The sequence below is a fragment of the Carya illinoinensis genome, chromosome 13, assembly GCF_018687715.1.
Source record: "Carya illinoinensis cultivar Pawnee chromosome 13, C.illinoinensisPawnee_v1, whole genome shotgun sequence".
Classification (NCBI taxonomy): domain Eukaryota; kingdom Viridiplantae; phylum Streptophyta; class Magnoliopsida; order Fagales; family Juglandaceae; genus Carya; species Carya illinoinensis.
Window position 1 is genome coordinate 17,259,672 of NC_056764.1, and position 20,798 is coordinate 17,280,469.

The 20,798-nt window shown below is 34.7% G+C and overlaps 1 protein-coding gene across 1 annotated transcript; it reads left to right on the forward strand.

Annotated features, from left to right (window-relative positions):
• Positions 1 to 18,900: 18,900 nt before the first annotated feature.
• LOC122290999 lies at positions 18,901 to 20,067 on the forward strand. The gene is made up of 2 exons (XM_043098654.1): positions 18,901 to 19,381; positions 19,709 to 20,067. The coding sequence occupies exons 1-2, from the start codon at positions 18,901 to 18,903 to the stop codon at positions 20,065 to 20,067; spliced, it is 840 nt and encodes a 279-aa protein (XP_042954588.1).
• The last annotated feature ends 731 nt before the right edge of the window (positions 20,068 to 20,798 follow it).

Sequence of the window (20,798 nt, forward strand, 5' to 3'; positions counted from 1 at the left end):
TTATGGATTCAGTCATGCTTTTTCTATTGAACGGATTAGTTGTTTGATTATGTTTGGATCAATTATTTATCTATATTGATTTAGTTTTTTGCTGCAATATCGCTTCCTGAGTATATTGTCGTCATTGCATTTTATCAATAGGGGTAGTAATTCACGTTTTTTAAAAGTGGTGAATGTTTTTTCAAAGGGTTACATTTGATTTAAGTCTGGTTTATAAATCTATACCTTTCGATTGGGAATTGGGAGAATTGAGTTCCTAATTGAGTTATCCGATGAATTAAGAATAATTAAAATACCAGATTTGTGCAAGGAATTCCCGACGCTCTACTGTTTGTCAAATTTGAGTACTTTTTCTGTTAATCACTTTGCTTCACTTTAATTTACATTTAAAATTAATCTTTGTTCTCTATTACTTATTTAATATTTTTCTTTAATTTCTTTGTTACTCTTGCTATTCTTTTAATTTGTCTCCCTGTGGAATCGACACCCCAAAGCTGTGCTACAACTACCGCGTTATTCTTTGGGCGTAATCAGCCGTTTAGCCTGAAAACCACCATCAAGCCACACGGTTTTAGCCCCAATCTGCCGCCGTAGCTCCACCTCCGGCCACCACCTCTTCACCACCTCATCATCGACTCCTTGCAGTCCTAACCCACCCATTTCCAGCCTCTAACTATCGCCGGAACAGCTCCCAAGAGCTAGTTTCCGATTTGGGTATTTCAGCCCTTCAACCACCATTTTCGCCGCCACCCACGGCCAAACTCCACTTCCACTAGCTTCATAAACATCCCTAAACCATTCCTTATCAATCCCGAGCTTTGGTTTGTCCCCGTTCAAAAGTGGGTATTTTACAACCCACGGCCACAGTGAAATTTCACTATTACATTGCTTTTCTTCCACCATTTGCAACGCCGCGAGTTTCTAAAAATACCATATAGCGCTGTAAGTATTTTTTAAACCCTACTTTTAGATTTAAATATATTTTGCTCATACAATAAATTATTATCTGTTGGTTGGCTGATTCCAGACTGAGTCCGAGGAGTTCGGGGGTCGGATGGATGGAGGACGGAGTTGCTTGATTTATTGATTTATGGTTGGTTGGTTGTTTTGTGCATTGAAATCGCATTTACATGGTGCATGCACGTGCGTTTTATTTAATTTGAAAAAATCTTGTTTTATTGGCGTATGTGGATTTTCAGGTGTGTGTGTATCACGACCCCAAGCCGGGATGGGGTATTATCTCGATGGAGCTCCTCTGATCACTCGGGAGTGTAATAAACTGAGTGACGTCCCTTGAGTTGTCGCTGGGCCACGATGGGAGCAGGGGCTAGAGGATGCTTGGCTACGAACGCGCCGGGTGCGGAACCGGGCATCGCTCTACGCACCGACTCCGTGGCCCTTCGCTGGCGAGGGCTAGAGGATGCTTGGCTATGAACACGCAGGGCGCGGAACTGGGCATCGCTCGTTTAGGTGTCACACGCGTAGTCGTTACCTGTGGTGTGGCATAGGAGCCAAGGTATGCAGATGACCCCTAGGAGAGGTCATGGTGCATACGGATTAATTGGTTAATGGATTAAGTTGGTTATAGGCCAAATGTGACTTTTGGCGTGATATTTGGAAAGGATATGTTTTTGGGCCAAATGAGATTTTTGGCTTGTGTGGAAAAATATGATTTTATGGGTTTTGAGCATTGGCATCCTTTCATGCATATTGTTTGAGTTTTATATGTTTTTATCTAGTGGTGTTTGGATTTTACTTACCTGCGGCACCATTTGTGGTATCGTAGATTTTGATGCAGAGTTTGAGGAAGAGGAGGAGGCCGAGCCCGAGGATGCGACTCCGCCAGGGTACTGAAGTTAAAGTTTAAGCTTTGTTGTTTGGTTTAAAAACAATATTTGTGTTTTGTAATATTTTATTTTGTATGTTTGAAACAGTTTTGTATTAGATTAAGAAAAAATTCTGATACTTAGTTATTGACCTTGCTTTTCGCTGCGTGTTTCTTCGTGTACATTTGTTGCTTATACACACACTTGACACACGTCGTTAGGGTGGTGACTCGTGATGTCATCATCCGGACGTCTCGACTTCCCCGTGTCTGTGCGTGGGGATTTGGGGGCGTCACAAATCTCAACAAAGAAAACACAATAGAAGAAGTTCAACATGGAACCATCAGGAAAGATCATCAAAATTTAATATAAGATGCAACCAAACAGTGAAAATTTGTGAAAGATCATCCAGTGGAACAAATTTTGGGAGAACCTTCACGAGGTGTAAGTACTCGATCATCTCTTACAAATATTTGCAATCATACTGCTTTTCTATCTCAAATTGAACCCAAAAATATTGATGACGCACTTCTTGATGAATCTTGGATTCTAACTATGCAAGAAGAGTTGAATCAATTTGAAAAAAATGATGTTTGGACACTTGTTCCTAGACCGAAAAATCATACTATTATTGAAACAAAATGGGTTTTTAGAAACAAGAAAGATGAGTCCGGAGTCATTACTAGAAATAAGGTTCGACTTGTAGCCCAAAGTTTTAATTAAGAAGAAGGAATCGATTATGATGAGACATATGCACCAGTTGCAAGATTAGAAGCTATTCGAATGCTACTTGCATATGCTTGTTATAAAGATTTCAAATTTTTTCAAATGGATGTTAAAAGTGATTTCTTAAATAGTTTTATAAATGAAGAGGTATATGTTGAGCAACGTTCAAGTTTTGAAAATCATATTTCCCCAAATCATATTTGCAAACTCACAAAAACACTATATGAACTTAAACACACTCCTTGAGCTTGGTACAAGAGACTCAGTAGTTTCTTGATTGAAAAAGGTTTTTCAAGAGGAAAAATTGACACAACTCTTTTCATTAAATATGAAAATGATGATATTCTTTTGATTCAGATTTATGTTGATGATATAATATTCGGTGCTACTAATGAAAATATGTGTCAAGTTTTTGCTAAGACTATGCAGGAAGAATTTGAGATGAGCATGATGGGAGAACTTACATTCTTTCTCGGATTGCAAATTAAGCAAGCAAAAAGTGAGACATTCATCAATCAATCAAAATATATTAAGGAATTACTGAAAAAGTTTGGGATGGAAAGTGCTAAGGAAATTGGAATACCAATGAGCCCATCAACTAAACTTGATAAAGATGAATCCGGTAAGTCAGTTGACTCAAAAATATATCGAGATATGATTGGTAGCTTATCATATTTAACAGCCAGTAGACCAGATATTATGTTTAGTGTATGCTTATGTGCACGCTTTCAATCATCTCCAAAAGAATCACATTTAATTGCAGTTAAGCACATTCTTAGATATCTTAGTGGTACAATTAACTTAGGGTTATGGTACCATAAGCACACATCTTTCAATCTAATCAGCTACACAGATGTAGATTATGCTGGTTGTAAAATAGATCGAAAAAGCACTAGTGGAGCATGTCATTTCTTAGGTCATGCACTAGTTTCCTGGTTTAGTAAAAAACAAAATTCTGTTGCACTATCTACTGCTGAAGCAGAATATGTTGCTGCAGGTAGTTGTTGTGCTCAAGTTCTCTACATGAAGCAACAACTTGAAAATTTTAAACTCATGTATAATCACATTCCAATCAAATGTGATAATACAAGTGTTATAAATCTTTCAAAGAACCCAATACAACATTCTAGAACTAAACATATTGAAATAAGATATCATTTTCTTCGAGATCATGTGCAGAAAGGTGATATAGTACTAGAGTTCACAAACACACAGGATCAGTTAGCAGATATTTTCACAAAACCTTTGCCAGAAGATAGATTATGTATGATCAAAAGATAAATAGATATGATGCATGCTATGAATATCTCTTAAAAGATAGACCAGAGTCAATAAACATAGAGATAGATTTTTTAAATACTTTTACATAAATTTGAGATTCTTAGCCTCATGTTTGAGACGCTCATTCTCTTCATACAATATCATGTCATTCTTATCCATGGGAACTGGCAAGCGGAACGAAAAATCTAATAAAGATTTCAACTGTTTATTCTTTTGCCGAATGATTCCTTCCCTTGTGTGAGACTCTTGAACAATTCGTTGAAGTACAATAATTTGTTATTTGAGCTTTTCAACTTCATGATTTCTGGCTTGTAGCCGCTGGGAAAAAGCAACAATAGAGGAAGAGTAGTGAGTCCCAAGACTCACCAAGTCATAGATAGCATCAGAATCTGACCTATTAGTCAGATTATTATTTTCTTGTTGCAACATGGCACCAATGGCAGCTGCAGAAAGGACAGGAGGTTGAGGTGCAGGATGCATTATGGATGGATCTAGATAAATGTTAGAAGAATGAGCAATTGAGAATAGAATAAAAGGCTTAAAACGAGAATGTTAAAAGAATGCAGATGAGTTATAGAGATAAGAAGAAAACTTGATGCAGATTGGATGAACTTTAAGACTGATTTTATAGAGATAGCATAAAAAACCAGACGAGCTATCATCCAAGTCAAAGAACAATGTGATTTTTTTTCCGATCGTGAAAATGACATTTTTTAGAAACTCGGAGCCTTCAATCTTGTTTGTCAACAACATCAGGCGATTTTTTCAAATCTCCAGCCACACTTGTCAGGTCACAGACGGATCCATTTTTTTATTCAACTATCTACAGTTTCTACTAACGTACCAATTTCTTCAGTACATTTACTTGTTGCGGATCATTTTTAATGATGCCAAAAGGGGGAGAAGTTTTAAACTAGAACATTAACATTGTTTGAATTGCTAAACTTATTATATATACTTGGAATTATATTTATACTTTTGCTTGAAAAACTAACGCACATTCTCAGGGGGAGCTTAAGTATTAATACAAGTTTCAGGTTCTATCAAGTATTTGTCATCATTAAAAAGGGGAGATTGTTGAACCCAAGGTTTCAAGTTTTGTGTAATTATATATCTACACATGGATTTTGATGATAACAAATGAATTCAAATAATAAAGGAGTCTCAAGCTCAAGTTGTCTATACAATGGAGTCAAGTACATCAAGAAAACAAGTATGAGCAAGAAGGGAATAAGTTCACATTAAAGTGATAGAGTAATGTTGTAAATCTCTTAAAATTCGAAATTAGAATTAAGGTTCAAAATTAATATTTTATCATAAAGCATTAAAATACATTTTCCACATGTGCATGAATATTTTGAAAATTAAATTTGAAAATTTTGAAAGATGATTGATTGTCATCTTTCACATGTGCATACCTTGATTAAAGGGTTGAACTTTGAAAATATTAAAGATGATTGATTGTCATCTTTCACATGTGCATGTTTTATTTGAATATTTTCAAAAGTGATTGATGTTGTTTTGACTTATGCAAAAGGTAGATGATTTTGTTTGAAATATTTGAAAAGTAAGGTGTGCTCCTTTTGTCATATGTCAAAAAGTAAAAGATTAGGTTTGAATTTTTTGAAAAATAAAGTATGCTCCTTTTGTCATATGTCAAAAGTAAAAAATTAGGTTTGAAGTTTTTGAAAAATGAATGATATTGTCTTTCACAATTGAAAAAGAAGAACATTTTATTTGAATTTTTTGAAAAAGTAAATGATGTTGTTTTTGACATGTGAATCTTTTTTAATTTGAATATGAAGTCTCATATGCCTATAAATAGATCATTTGAGAGCTTCACATTTACAACATCCAGAGCATACAATATTTATTCAAAGCTTTCATTCTCTCTTCTCTAAGTATTGAGCCTTAATCTTTGTTCATTTTGAGAGATATAGTTTGCGATGTATTGTTCTTATTTCACTCATTGATGAGTGTTTTCTGATAACCTATCCACTATCAGCTATTGTATCAGTAAAAGGGTGTGTATAATCCTTGTGCGTGTAGAACGTGTTCTACATAGGAAATAGTTGAATCACCACGTGTAAGGTGATTACAAGTGTAGAGGTTGTTCTACACGGATCCTTTGTAGCGGTGTTGTTCAAATGTGTAATAGGTTTCTATCTCCACCTAAATGAAGTTGAATAGTGAATTTTGGGATCCTCAAGGAATAGCTTGAGGCGAGAACGTAGGCAGTGGGGCAGAACCTCGTTAACATATTGAGTTTGCTTCTCTCTTACCCTTACTCTTTATATTTATTACTGTTTCGTATTTTGTTTATATTTTATATTGTATATTTGATTTATAATTATTTTTTTTTAAATACAACTCAATTCACCCCCCTCTTGTGTTAGTCATCTGGGCAACAATTTAAAATAAAAGAACTACTATATTAATTAAATTAAAAATACTCATTCAGTGAAAATACACGTAAAAATGAGATATCACATTATCGACCCTATTAACCAGGAAACCAGGCGGTTTATCCACATATATGCTCTCCAAGAATAGTAGGTAATTGTGAGTTTTAGTATGTGATTTGGGCTGGCCAATATTAGACCCTCCACTTCCAACACTGTCAAAGCTGGCTAGTTGGTCTGAGACCGAGAGAGAGCTTGAGAGGGGTATTGAGTTAGAGAGAGGAATAGAGGAGAGAGAGTGTTGGGCAGTGGAGAGGGACATAGGCTTACAGTGGTTTTCCGACATTCGTTTGATGTTTTGGAGGCTGGCTGTGAGCGTGCATGGCTAGCTGTGCGTTTTCTCAGGGCAATGTAGAATTGGGGAGAGAGAGAGAGAGAGAGAGAGAGAGAGAGAGAGAGAGAGGAACAAGGGTTTTCGGTGCAAAGTTTTCACTTATAGTGAGTTGGACGGGGCAATAGGAAAGAGCACAGCTGCTTTAATGGCATGAAAGGCTGGGAGCGCATGGATGGGCTTCTTGTGCATAAAATAGAGGACATGAGAGAGAGAGAGAGAGAGAGAGAGAGAGAGAGAGCTGTCGTTACTTATGGCTGAGCTTCCAGCGTGGTCTGAAAAAAAAAAAAAAAAAAAAGGGCTGGCTTGCTTACGGTGGTGCGCAGAAAACTGAGAGTGCGCTTGAGAGAGGGAGGGGAGAAGGTATGCTTGGGCTGAAGCCTGGTTTCATACACGACATGAGAGATGAGAAAAGCCGAAGGGGGGGGGGGCTAGGAACTTTGAGGGACAGACAATGACAGAGATGGGCTTGCACAAAATAATGAGCCCATGCGTCCAATACTGCATCCAATCTAGGAGGGCCAATTTCTGTATTAAACATCCTAATGGGTCTTCTAATATCCACGGGCCTATAGCCCGCTGAGAATTGTCTCATCCAACTATATAAAATTTGGTTCTAGCCTTGTAAAGGACCCTAAATCATCTACTAAATACCGATGGGTTTTAAATATATTACTTGGCCAATAAGCTAAGTTAAAACCTTTCTTCCCATTCTTAATAAATTAGGGCCCACTCATCCTATAAATTTAACATGAAACCATTCTTAATCAATCCCTAACCACATTGATTCCCAAAAAATTTAAAAATCTAATTTTGGAAAGGCGAACTCAATACCTGAGCACCAGTGGCCTGTGGGCTTACCACCATGAGTTTAGGGTGCTGTGTTAGAAATGGTGTTGCTGAGATATTTATTATCAGAAATGATAATTATAGTCGTGAGTGTGTAAATATTACATAATAATTTTAAAAATAAATAAATAAATACAGGATATATATGAAAAAAAATATTAATCTTTTAATAATAAATTTTACTCTTTTTTAAAATGGCAATATGACACTTGCCGCATTTTATAACTGTATGTATCATTACCATTGATATTGTCGTAGAACTAAGAGGCAAATAAAAAAGATTTTCATATTAACCTCTACATGTTTAAAGAGAAAACACAAAAACTTCAACGAAAAGAACACAATCAAACAACTTCTTTTTATTTATTTATTTTCTTTTATGAAAAACTACATTTTGTACTCCAAGCCTATTACCCTTTTTTCAAACTATACCCTGAACTATTAAGAATTGAGAACTTACACTTTGGGTTAAGATTTTAGCATTCAAATTGATGAAATATTAACAGTCAGACTTTAATTGACCATGTACATCACCAAAATTTTGTACATCAGTGTGTAAATTTGTATATATATATATATATATATAATGTTGTTATTTTGAAGGTAGAAATTAACTCAAATGATCTCACTATTATAGTATTATTCATAGGCCATCTTACTATTATTTATAGAAATTTTATTTCTTCTTATTCCCCAAGTATCGACAATGTGTGCTTATGTAGTGACCAGTTTATTTAAAATAAAAATTTAAAATTTAAAATAAAATAAAATAAAATAAAATAAAATAAGGCTTCTTTGAGGTAGTTCCATTTCATTTTCTTTTAATTGACAGCGCTTGGGTTTCAAATTAGCACAAACTTTATAGACCAGGTCATTCATAATTTATATATACTCAGCTCGATTTAATTATCATATCAAATTATAAAAACTTGTAAAAATAACTTATATAAATTATCATTCTAGCATTTCTCTGTAAATAATTTATTAGGAAAGAAAAAGAAGAGAGCTCAAGGATACTATTTTAACTTTTAAATAAATTATCTAATATTAATTAATATCTTCATTAATTTTGACTTTAATCGAAACCTCAACTTTTAATTAAAATTTAGACTTGGGTAATAACATGACTATTGCCAGTGATCTTCCAGGAAGCTTGGTCGACTATTTTGAAAGGTACCATGCATGAACCTCGATCCGGCATATACTTTTTCATTACAAACTACTTTCCTTTTTTCCCTTCTCTCCATAAAATAAAAGTCCTTCGAAAGTAAGTCCATTATTACTTGAGCAGTACTACTACAATATTCTCTCATCCCCTTTCTCCGAAACTTCCTATCTCTTTTCCAAAAAAGCCCATAGCGAGGGAAGAGCCCCCTTTTCCCCTCCTCCTAATTTGCCAACCTATCTTTGAACATAATGCTTTTCTTTCTTTATTTTTTGTTTTATCTAAGGCATATGTCTTTTCTTCCTCCTCAGGTATCAGTGCCAGCAAAGCCGCACTGTAAGTGTAGTGAGTAACTCAATACTTTCCAAAAGTTAAAAAAGAAAAAAGAAGTCGAGTGAGTAATCATTGTCAAAGCAATAACAAAGAAGGGGAAAGTCAGTACATTAGTGTCACAAAAATCTTTGAAAGTCAGATCCCTATATATATAGATGCGCATCCACACGGAAAATAATGGGGAAAATCTCACTCAAACAATTGGAAAGTTAAAAGGGTATAAAGCAGCTGAATATTCTCATAAAACCTAATTTTTATACAGAAAGCTCGATCTCCCAATTTCCAGCACGGACCACAAGGGGGTTCATTTGCTTTCTCTCGAGTACGTACACGCTCTCTGCTGCGGCACAAGAAAACGTAGTAGTACTAAAGCTAAGCTCAATATAAAGCAAATGAAATGGGTGATACTATCTGCATACTGATAAATTGATAATCTTTTTTTTAGAAGAAAAGAAGCTAATTAATATGTGAGGTTGAACAAATGACACTAGGATATGTTTAGAATTTTTTAATAACAATGAAATAGTTTAAGTGAAGATATTTTATTAGACTTTGGGAAAGAATAGAGAAAAAAGTTAAATAAAAATATTATAAAACTAAAAATTAATTATTTGAAGGTAATTGCAAATATATTTTTTTTATTTACAATTAGTAAAAGTTGTATTAATTTTTATGTTTGAATAATTGTTAGGTAATGATGAAATGAAAGTTGAAAATTTGATATTGAAAAGTTTTTTGTATTTTAATGATGTCTAGGAATGAAATTACGAGAAATTTTGAGAATTTTGAAAGTTCTCATAATGTCCAAACATGTCCTAAGTCAAATTCTAAACACGCGAGATTTTTACTGCTAGGGGGAAAAATCTTAGGACCTAGCATTTTAGATTGATTGAACTTGTACATAGACTGCAAATACATGCTTGAATCATCATAATCTTCATGTTATGTTGTTCGTACTTGGAAGGGATTTAATCCTCTACAAGGCCTGTCGGGTTGTATCATAGGCCTACGCTACAGCTTAGCCCAATAACCCAATCAATTAAGGGCCTAGCCCATTTCAAGCATATACGAGTAACACCAAAAGAATACCATATGAGGGCATTGGGGAAGAGGAGCGCCTATCGGTTTGTTATCACATACAACAAAAACATTGTGGTATTTATACTACACAGGTATGACAATAAAATCTATCTGATTCATTGGGCTAAAAAGATATCTCCATTATTCTTACTGACATAGGCATCAGAGACATTCCCTTGAACCCCCAAGCCACACTCTTCTTTGGTTGACCCACATTAAACACGTTAATGGCAATCACCTCCACCCATCATCTGAAAATGAAGTTCCCCACGAAATCGAGAATTTGTAAAGTCCATGGTGAACAGGTGCTTGCCTGAGAGTGCTAAGTTTAGGAGCTCAAACGAGAAGAAAGACAGACGAGTGGTCAAATCACAAGAAGGCATGGTCGTGATCCCTCTGCCGCCGCCAGAAGTACTAATGATCGAGGCAAAAATGAGGGACGAAGACACTCTTAGGCAAGGGGAAGCAGGCACCCTTTGGAGCTTATCAACCTCAATCTAGCCAACTAGAGAATGATGTGAAGATCGGAACCAAAATGATGAATAATGAACAGTGACATCTACATTAACTCCTTATTGAGCACAAGGATGTCTTCACGTGGAGTTGCAAAAACATGCCGGGAATTGGCAAATAAGTCATAGAGCACAATTAAACGTCAGTCCTCGACCAACCAGGTAGAAGAAAAGGAATTTCAACTCCGAGAAATATAAGTCAATTGTGGAAGAGGTAGACCAACTATTGGCAGCCAAATTCATCAAAGAGACTCAATACCCTGAATGGTTGTTAAACGTGGTGTTGGTGAAAAAGTCCAACAGGAAGTGGCACATGAGCGTAAACTTTATGGACCTTAACAAGTTTTGTCCAAAGGATAGCTTTCCTCTCCCACGAATAGACTTGATTTTCGATGCCACGGCAGGACACAAAGTGTTGACTTTCATGGACAAATACTCAGGATACAACCAAATTCGGATGAATCAGACCGACAAAGAAAAAACTCCTTTCATAACAGATCGAGGATTGTACTACTACAAGGTCATTCCTTTTGACCTGAAAAATGCAAGAGCAATGTACCAAAGGTAAATAGGATGTTCAAATACCAAATAGGTCGAAGCATGGAAGTTTATGTGGACGACCTGCTGATGAAAATCATGGAGTTTAGGAAACATATGAAGGATCTAAAAGAAGCCTTCGAAGTGTTACACCAATACAAGATGAAGCTTAATCCGACGAAGTGCACATTTAGAGTACAATTGGAAAATTTTCTGGGGTTCATAGTGTCGGATAAAGGTATCGAGGAAAATCCTGAGAAGCTACGGGCAATCATTGAGGTGGAGTACTGGTGTTCACTTGAGGGGGTGTTCCTACCTGTTGATCCAGGGGAAGCACTGCGTCAACTTCCCGAGCAAGTGATACTCAAGAAGGATCGCGAGAGGGTTGTCTATTGGGAAAGTCTGAGACGACTCGCCACCCCCAACAGGGGAGATACTATAAGGCAAGAAAGGGATTGACACCCTACTTCCACTAGTAGGCGATAGGGTTGGAAAAACAAAAGGAATCTCAAGAGTGATCCCATTTGAAATAGTCGAGGCGAGTGGCAAGCTAGAGACAACAATAGCAACCCTCGTCGATGGGTCTTCAACATCTTCAATGCGTAGGGACTCCCTAAAGGCTTCAAAAGGAGGGAAGCTACTAGGCACAGTGGGGGGAACATTCAGTAACTTTGGATTCAAGGTCACAATATCATCATCCTCACCCAAGTTAATGTAGTCATCTGCTCATGGAGCCACTTTAGGAGGAACATTAGACGACAAGACAGACTTAGCCTCTATCACCAACTTGAGATCAGCCTCAGTCTAGGCCAAAAACTAGTCGAGGGAGTTAGTTGGGGGTAATTGGGGGTGATCTGGGTCCTCTTCGCCGCTTGCCAAAGGTCGTGGTGAGAGCCCACTCCTTATGAAACTAGACTCGTCCGATGGTGCCACTACCAAACAGACCTTTTTCTTTTTCTTTCCCCCTACCAATGGCAATGGGCCTCTTTCCAAACCATCCGCCGATAGCTAAGCGCCTAGAAATTCGCAACTGAAAACTCATGCCTTACTAGGCACCATCAAGAACTTGCCACTATTAGAGGGGGCCAAAATGACATATGACCATGTGGGGTTGTTGTTTTGATCTACTAAAGCTTGTATCAACTGGATGCGAGCCTCCTCTAAGGCAGAAAGGAGAATCTCAAACATTCATCAGGAATCAGGGACCATGAAGCTCTAATAAGGAACTTTTGGTTTGATGCCTTATCTATTGGGAACTCCCAACCATCACCTGATACAAAGAAAAATTTCCTCTGCCAATCCTTGGCGTGGGAATATTTGCACTCTGACTGGACCAATTTATTGTGAGCCCTAAAACTGCAATGATTCCTTTCCAAACATTTGAACCTGTGTAAGGAAAGGAACTCATGAGCCGTGAAGTCAGGGTATTAATCACTCGTGGGCTCCAACACTCACCTCCAAAGAATGCAACAAGCCATTAGAATCTGCCAAGCGATAGACACAATTTGGGCCGGAGCAAGCCCCAAGACGTCTAGCACGTCGCGAACATAGCCATATATAAGGCAACATAAACGGCCATACCTCTCACGTCAACAGCCACAAAGCCACTTGAGTTTGAGATATTAAAGTTATCCCTAGCGGAGTCCAGTTCGCAATGAGAAATGGTTGAGGACCATCGATGGTCCTCGAAAATCAAACAAGGGGTAAATTCCCCCTCAGTAGTAGGGTTAGCAACTGCCCCCGCAATGTCAGTAAGAGAATCATGGGGTTGTGAAGAGCTAGACCCACGAGATGAAGACAAAGGATTGTTTTTAGAGGAAGCCATGGATTGACAAATAAGTTTAAAAGAAAATGCAAAGAAGTAAAGTGCTCGAGAGAGGAGAGAAGAGAACCAAAAGAGGAGAAGTGGGAAAAGAGTGCCTGAAGGCTAAAATACCCGTGACGGTAAGTGGGATGCGCAAAAGGGCGCATAGTTGAAACACCGCTCTAAAAGAGAGTATGAAAAGACAAAAAACCTAGACAACAAAGCGATGCCATGATTACAATTCCCATAATGTTGAGCGTGGTGAGACTTTGCAAGGTAACTAGAAGGGGTTTAATCCTCTACAGGGCCTGCCGAGTTGTATCATGGGCTTGAGCTGTAGCTCAGCTCAATAACCAATCAATTAAGGGCCTAGCCCATTTCAAGCATATAAGGGTAACACCAAAAGAATAGTTGTATGAGGCCGTTGGGAAGAGGAGCCATTGGTTTATTCGGAGTAAGCTAAATCCCAATATCCTAATACTTGAATTTCAAATAACAAATGAAATAGTTATCACATAGCAATAGAAACATCATGGGCTCTATTTATACTGTCTTGTTATGACAATGAAATCTATATGATTCATTGGGCTAAAGAGAGATCTACATTATTCTCACTGATTTAAGCATAGGAGGCGTTCCCTCGAACCTTCAAGTCACACTCTTTTTTTATTACAGGTGATCGTGTAGAAAAAGCTGTGAAATACGTCCATAACAATAATCTTTTCACCAATCGAATCACCCCCGTCACTACTCTGGATTTGTTTGGACTCCATTCATGCATGTTCCAAATCGGACATGACGTGTTATCTCCAATGCATTAGCATCTTTATGCCTTTGAATCTTCCTTCAAACTCCTACCTATGTCTACATTGTCTAGAGTAGTTTATCTCTGAAGATTGACAAGTAAGCATGGTTTTCAAATGCATGTAAAATAATAGCTATCCGAAAACATGATCTGGTGAAGAACAATATTCAATGGTGTTAATGCATTTTTGATTTGATGTAATTCTAAGTAAGAGGAAAGCCAAGGAAAAATAGGAGTCTTACGCGCCATCTCTCGAGACTGCCAGCAATTCAATCAGCTTAACCCAATTCATGATCGGAGGCCCCATCTTTATTGTTTTTCTTGATAACAAGAGTTAACATACTCTTTGTTCAAGGAATAGGAAGTGAAATTTGGCAACGAGCTCCTCACAACAGTCTTAATTAATAATAAACATTGCATAAGAAAATAACTTCTTTTTTTCAATCTCAAAGTATAGATGAAATTTGGAACATCCATTTCAATCTTTTTCTTTGAAAGAAAAATAATGCACCCGCTCCAATAGCTCTTCTTGCGGCACTCATTACCAGGGCCAGCTCAAAAGTTTCGAGGGCATAAAGTTAAAATTTTGAGATATATTTTTTTTAATTAAAAATTTTATGTACAGTCACTTTTACGTATTCTTCTATACATTTTATTGATGTGATTAGTTGAATATTAAAAATAATTTGATGCAGCTAATTATATCAATGGAGTGCGCAAAGAGTACAGAAAAATGACTGTATGTAACATTGCTATTTTTTAAATATAAAATTATTTTAATTTTATATTTTACATTACAAATTTATTTTAAATATTTCCTATCATATTGCAAATTAAAATTACTAATTAAGATTTTATATCACATTTTAACTAATAATCGACTTATTAGAAAATTTTCGATTTAAAAAGATATCAAATTTAGTTTTACAAGGCTTGCTTTAGACTCTTAGAAGCAATTATAATCATTAGTATCAATAAAGTTTTATATAAACAACATACACATTTGGGAAAAAATGGGGCATTGCCTCTTTAAAGGATTAGACAAAGACTTTTTATAAACACTAAAAATTAAATCTTGCTATTAATAGTTTTCACATTATATATTAAAATAATAAAAAGTGTATTCTTAGAAGGAGAATATGTGAAATAATTATTATGTATATATACTTTTAAAATTAATAATGACATAATATATATTTCATACTTTTGATGTTCACTCATTGAGTTAATATTTTTTTAAATATCTTTTTTAATTGAGTATTTAAAAAAAACAATGTTTTAGGGAGGTTTGTTCCATCAAGGACTTTTAGGCAATTGCTTAAGACTCCTAATGGATGGGCCGCCTTGGCCCATTGCAACAATTAAATCAAAATAGTTCATAACTTTACGAACTATCCTATTAATTATTTTAACGAAAATGATTTATATAGTTTTAAAGTGTATAAATTTTAGAAGAATTTAAGACTCATTTAAAAAAAATTAATTTTTTTTTAATGGTGATCTCACTTTTTCAAAAAATAGCACTTGAAACTTCCATACCTTAAAATTATATGTTAATTATGACCCCTTTTAATAACGTCTGTGAATTGAAGAAAATTGAAACCAAACCAATTTATTAACTTCTCATCAAGAGTATTGATAGCATATATTCAAGATTTCTTACCCTCTTTCGTACCTTTGTTATAATCAAAAGAGAAATAATTGTTAAGCATGAGTCTGTAAATATTACATAATTATTATTATAAAAAATGAAAAAATATAAGATTTAAAAATTAATTTTTTAATAATTAATCTCGCTCTTTTTTTAAATAATTATATAATATTTAAATATTTTCTAATTATAGCATTACTTTCTGGTCCATGCGCAGAGCATTTTTCCCCTGTCATCGTGGCATGAGCCTGCTGTCATCAGGAAGCTATCTATTACAAGTGTGTCAAAGCTTGGTTTTGGTGTGATGGCTGTCACACCCATAGAAGTATTTCTTCTACAATAGAAGTCATGGGAGACGTTTGACTTCTATTGAAAACTACGATGGATGTATTTATATATTTATCAGTATGTCGACTATGCTTCTTGTGCTCTTTGGGTCTCCTCTTGATTTGGTCCACCAATTTGAGCATGTTTAGGATGTCCTTAATTATAATGTTTTGCTTTGTTCTGTGCCATTTAAATCAGTTTCAGAACCTTGGTTGTAATAACAATGATAAATTTTTAAAAAAGGGGTTAAAAATGCTTAAATAGTTCCCATGATTTGCTTCTTGGAAATTAATCCTATATCCAATAAATATTTCTAAATATTTTTTAAAAATAAGAAAAAATACTATACTTCACTAATAATCACTTTTTTAAACAATAAAAAAAATATAAAATAAAATATCAGAACTGTAACTTTGAGCTGAAAAACTCATGAGCCATGGCAATACGCATTCAACTTTCTTATCATAATGGCAACACACAAAAACTACTAAATTTAGTCCAACAAAAAACAGTAATAATAATAATTTGGTTCAAGAAAAGCGCCCTGGCTGAAACTTACGCAGGGGGTTTCTGCAATCTATAAGTCAGATGCCAGAAAAAAGGCCATGACTTTCTTGCTCTCTGCTATGATGGGAAAAGAAAAAAGTGCCCATGGTGAATGGAAATTGCCTTAAACCTCCTTTCATGGCTTTTTGCTTTTCCAAAAGACCAAAATAAAAGCCCCTGTACTTCAACCACTTGTTGATTATCTAATATTCTGTGTATCATTGAGAGACACTAATCATTACAATTTTTTTAAAATATTATATAAAATATAATAAATAATTTAATTTTTTAAATTTTATTTTAATAATAATATTAAAAAATTATATTTTAATAATATTTTATTTAATTTTAAATTTTTATTTAAAATTACTCATTTATTTTACAAACAATCCCACACACCCGTCAATATATAAATGAATCTGCCAAAAAAATCACAGACATGACCTAAATTTTGACCAGAAGGCAACCTGAGTTATAATTGCAGTCTAGTCAAAAGTTATAATTGCTGATGGGCATTCGTGTTTCTTTTTTAATTTTTTCTGTTTATTATCTTATCTTTATCTTTCTTTTGCTTAATTATAGAGATAAGATAAGGTAAAATAAAAATTTAAAAATTAAATAAAATATTATTAAAAATAAGTATTATTTTTATTTTTATTTTAAAATTTTAAATTATTTATTATATTTTATATAAGATTTAAAATAATTATAATAATTATATGAGATGAGATTATTTTATTTGTATAACCAAATCAGATTAATCAAATTATTTAGATGAGATGTTTTGATTCTTCAGTATTTGTTTTACTGAGCTATTAGATTGATCATCGGCTCTGTTACTTATAATTATTCAAAATTTCTTATTAGTTTTGTGGGAGAAAAAAAAAAAAAAAAGAACAATTACTTGAAAGCATCTGATAATTGTCATTATTTTAAAAAAGGCTTCAGTTTTCTTTTATTAATTTTTGACATTCTTTTCCTTAATATTCTTAAAAACTACTAGGCATCAAATAATAAAAACTACTAGAATAGGGTGACGTGGATCTGAATTATTTATATATGATGATTGTTGACATTCACATTCACCCTAATAGATTTAAGATTATAATTATTTTCTCAAGAACCTAACACAGGATAGGAACACGTATACATTGACATCATCTCAAACCAGCAGACAACGCCACAAGTGCTAATCCCAAAAATTAAGGTCCCAGATTCCTTCATACACAGCAGGAATTAATCATCCAAGTCATACACATAGTATGCTTTTACGTGAGAACACTCTTCCAGACATTAAAGTCGATCGGCATACATCTTCACAGTTCGAGGAGTTTCTGTCTTCAGCCCTACTCTAGCAATCATTACAAACACTGTGCATTCTCCTGATCTACAAACCCCATTTTGCGTACATAATTACATATACATATATCTAGATACAGAGTTATGTATACCGCGTATAAATAATGTTTAGTCTACCAAGATTATAAAAAGAAAAAAGAAAAGACATACAAATCGATAAGACCGTCATCTGATATGAGATATTAATTTGTAAATTTCTTTTTACTAAAAAATAGATATGGTATATAAGTTGTATTAGATAATTATTTTTTCTAGAACAAGTGTTGGTTTTTTTTTTTTAAATAATATTTATTAATAACGTTTTCTTAAGAGTCATTACTGGTTATTTATCATTTCTTTCAATAGCCTAATTTTCTTTAATAAATATAAATCGTTATCTGTGAAAGTAATTTCTTTATTGCCGTTATCTTATTATTCGAACGTTGGTGTTAATACCTCATAGCTGGTCTTTTTAGTACACTTAGGGATAACGGCAGGTAAAATTGAGTTTATGGCTTTGTACGTTTCTTTCATTATTTTCAGCTTTATTGAGGAGCTATTTATTTGGCCTATTTTACTTACCGTTGGTATGTGTTAATGGGGGTAATAACTATAGCTATTTGGCCGACGTTCTTTTTACGGATCTTTGATAATGGCCAACGTTTTTATTGTTTTTCCTTCTTTATTGCCCATATGCCATATGTACAAACGGCTACCTTTTTTTTTTACATGCTAACTGCTTTCTATATATTGGGAGCGTCCACCTAGTCTACGGAGAGGCTTTTGAAAGTAGTATTATCTTGATATACAATAAAATAAAATAGAGGATTGTACGTAAATATTTGTTGAGTGTATTTTCAGATAAAAGAAAAGTATTTTTCTAGTGGAGCTTTGAGCTCAACCACTTGTGCAGAGTTGGTTCGGGCTATACGACGATCAGTTGGGCTATTGTATCCTGGAGGAGTCAAGTCAAGAGAAGTTCTGCTGCACCGGTTAATTTGAGACTTTGTACACTGCAAAGGGCTTGAATCTCCTTAAAGAAAGTGAGATTTTCGTACCTCAGTCCAAACTGGCTTCGTTTATATTTTAACTTTATTTTAATTTTTATTACATTATTGTGTAATTTCACCAACAATTTTAAAGAGAATCAAACATAGAGCCTACAACTGAAAAATCCACGGAAAGTATTGGAGATCTTAACAAGCCCTTCCGCTTCAAAGGAGCCAATTTCAAGAGATGGAAGTGCAAAGTGCTCTTCTATCTAAGCCTTCTGAATGTCTCTTATGTTCTCACTGCAAAGAATCCTAGAAAGATCACCACCGAGAACATGACTGAAGTACAAGTGAAAGCTCACGAAGAAAAGATTGAAAAATATACCAAAGATGAGTATAGTTGTCGATGCTATCTTTTAAATTGTCTTGCTGATCAATTTTATGATTACTACAATACTACTTACACTTCTGCAAAGAAAATTTGGAAAGCTTTACAGAGTAAATATGATACGGAAGAAGCCAGAGTGAAGAAATATGCGGCAAGTCGCTTCTTTCGATATCAAATGATTGATGAAAAGTCCGTCACAGAGCAAGCTCAAGATTTTCAAATGGTTGTAGCAGAAGTTAGATCTGAAGGTATCAAGATTGGAGACAATCTAATTGTTTGTGGCATCATCGATAAGCTACCACCTTCGTGGAGAGAGTTTCAAAAGTCGATGCGCCATAAACAAAATGAGACTTCCTTAGAGACATTAATCACACGTATTCGCATAGAAGAGGAAGCTAAAGGCCAAGATGCATTGGTGTTTCAAAATGGTAATGAAGATTTCATGACAAAAGTAAATTTAATTTCTAAAAATGATAGCTTGCCCAAGAGTCAAAATATGAGGAATAGTTATTTGAAGCCACAAAGAAAAGATTTGAAAAAATTTGGTAGACCTCACAAAAAGGGCTTTCAAAGCCAATATGATAAGAACCAAGGACCCCCTTCACAAAATCAAGCTTGTTTTGTCTGTGGCAAAAGTGGGCATTTTGCTCGAATTTGCAAGTTTCGGAAGCGATAAAATAATCCTCAAGTTAACGTAACTGAGGAGCCGTTTGTAGCAATGATTACAGACATTAACGTGGTTGAATTTGTTGAAGGGTGGTGGGCAGTTTCTGGTGCCAATAGGCATGTCTACTACGATAAAGATTGGTTCAAAAATTTTACTCCCTTTGAAGAAGAGAAGACTATCATGCTTGGTGATTCAAGTAAAATCAAGGTCATTGGGAGTGGTGAGGTCAAGCTGAAATTCACCTCGGGACGTATATTGATGCTCAAAGATGTACTCTATACACCGTCCATGAGGAAGAATTTGATGTCGAGTTTTTTACTCAACAAAGCGGGCTTCAAACAAATTATGGAATCTGATCAATATGTGATTACAAAAAATAGAGTTTTTGTGGGCAAAGGCTATGCTTGTGATGGAATATTTAAATTGAGTATTGAGAATAAAGTATAGAACGTTTCTCTTTATATATATTTTTTTTATATGAAAAAAATCTGTTTTTAAATCCAAAAATTAGTGGGGGCCTGTCAAGTTTTTAAAATTTTTTCTAAAGAATTTTGGCTTGTACGTTGTTCTTCAGTTTATTTTAAGCTTTTTGAATAAAGCCGATTCTTATTATTTTTTTTTTTTGGTGTTATACGTTTTTGTGCATTTAGATTCAACTTATTCAAACGGTTTAATATTTGTGTGGGTACATCTATTATCCTTATTGGATTTGTTTAAAACGTATATGGTATTTATGGTTGAACTGTTTTGGCTATTTTGTTTCTGTTTAAGCCATTTTAAAATTTAAGAGATTCATTGCATGTTTTGGCTGCCGTATTTTTTTTCCCATGTCAACTATGGAGTTTAACTATTTTGGCTTCAATAAAGAAGCAAATTAGTTGAGAGATTTATTCTTTTATGGGAAAAATCAGATTCAACCATATCAATTTGTTGCAATAGTACTACTACAGTTGGTAGAGTACAAAACCATTATTATAACGTTAAATCCAGATCTTTAGAGGAAAAACACAATACTGTGAGATTTTTTTTATTGATGGTGTTATTAAAGTGGATCCACTATAGAAAGCTTTGACAAGAAAAATTGATCTGGAATACATCAAGGGAAATGAGATTAAAACCCATAATTCAAGAGCCATGTATGAGGATACCCAACCTGGGGACCAGAGATCCTGAGAACT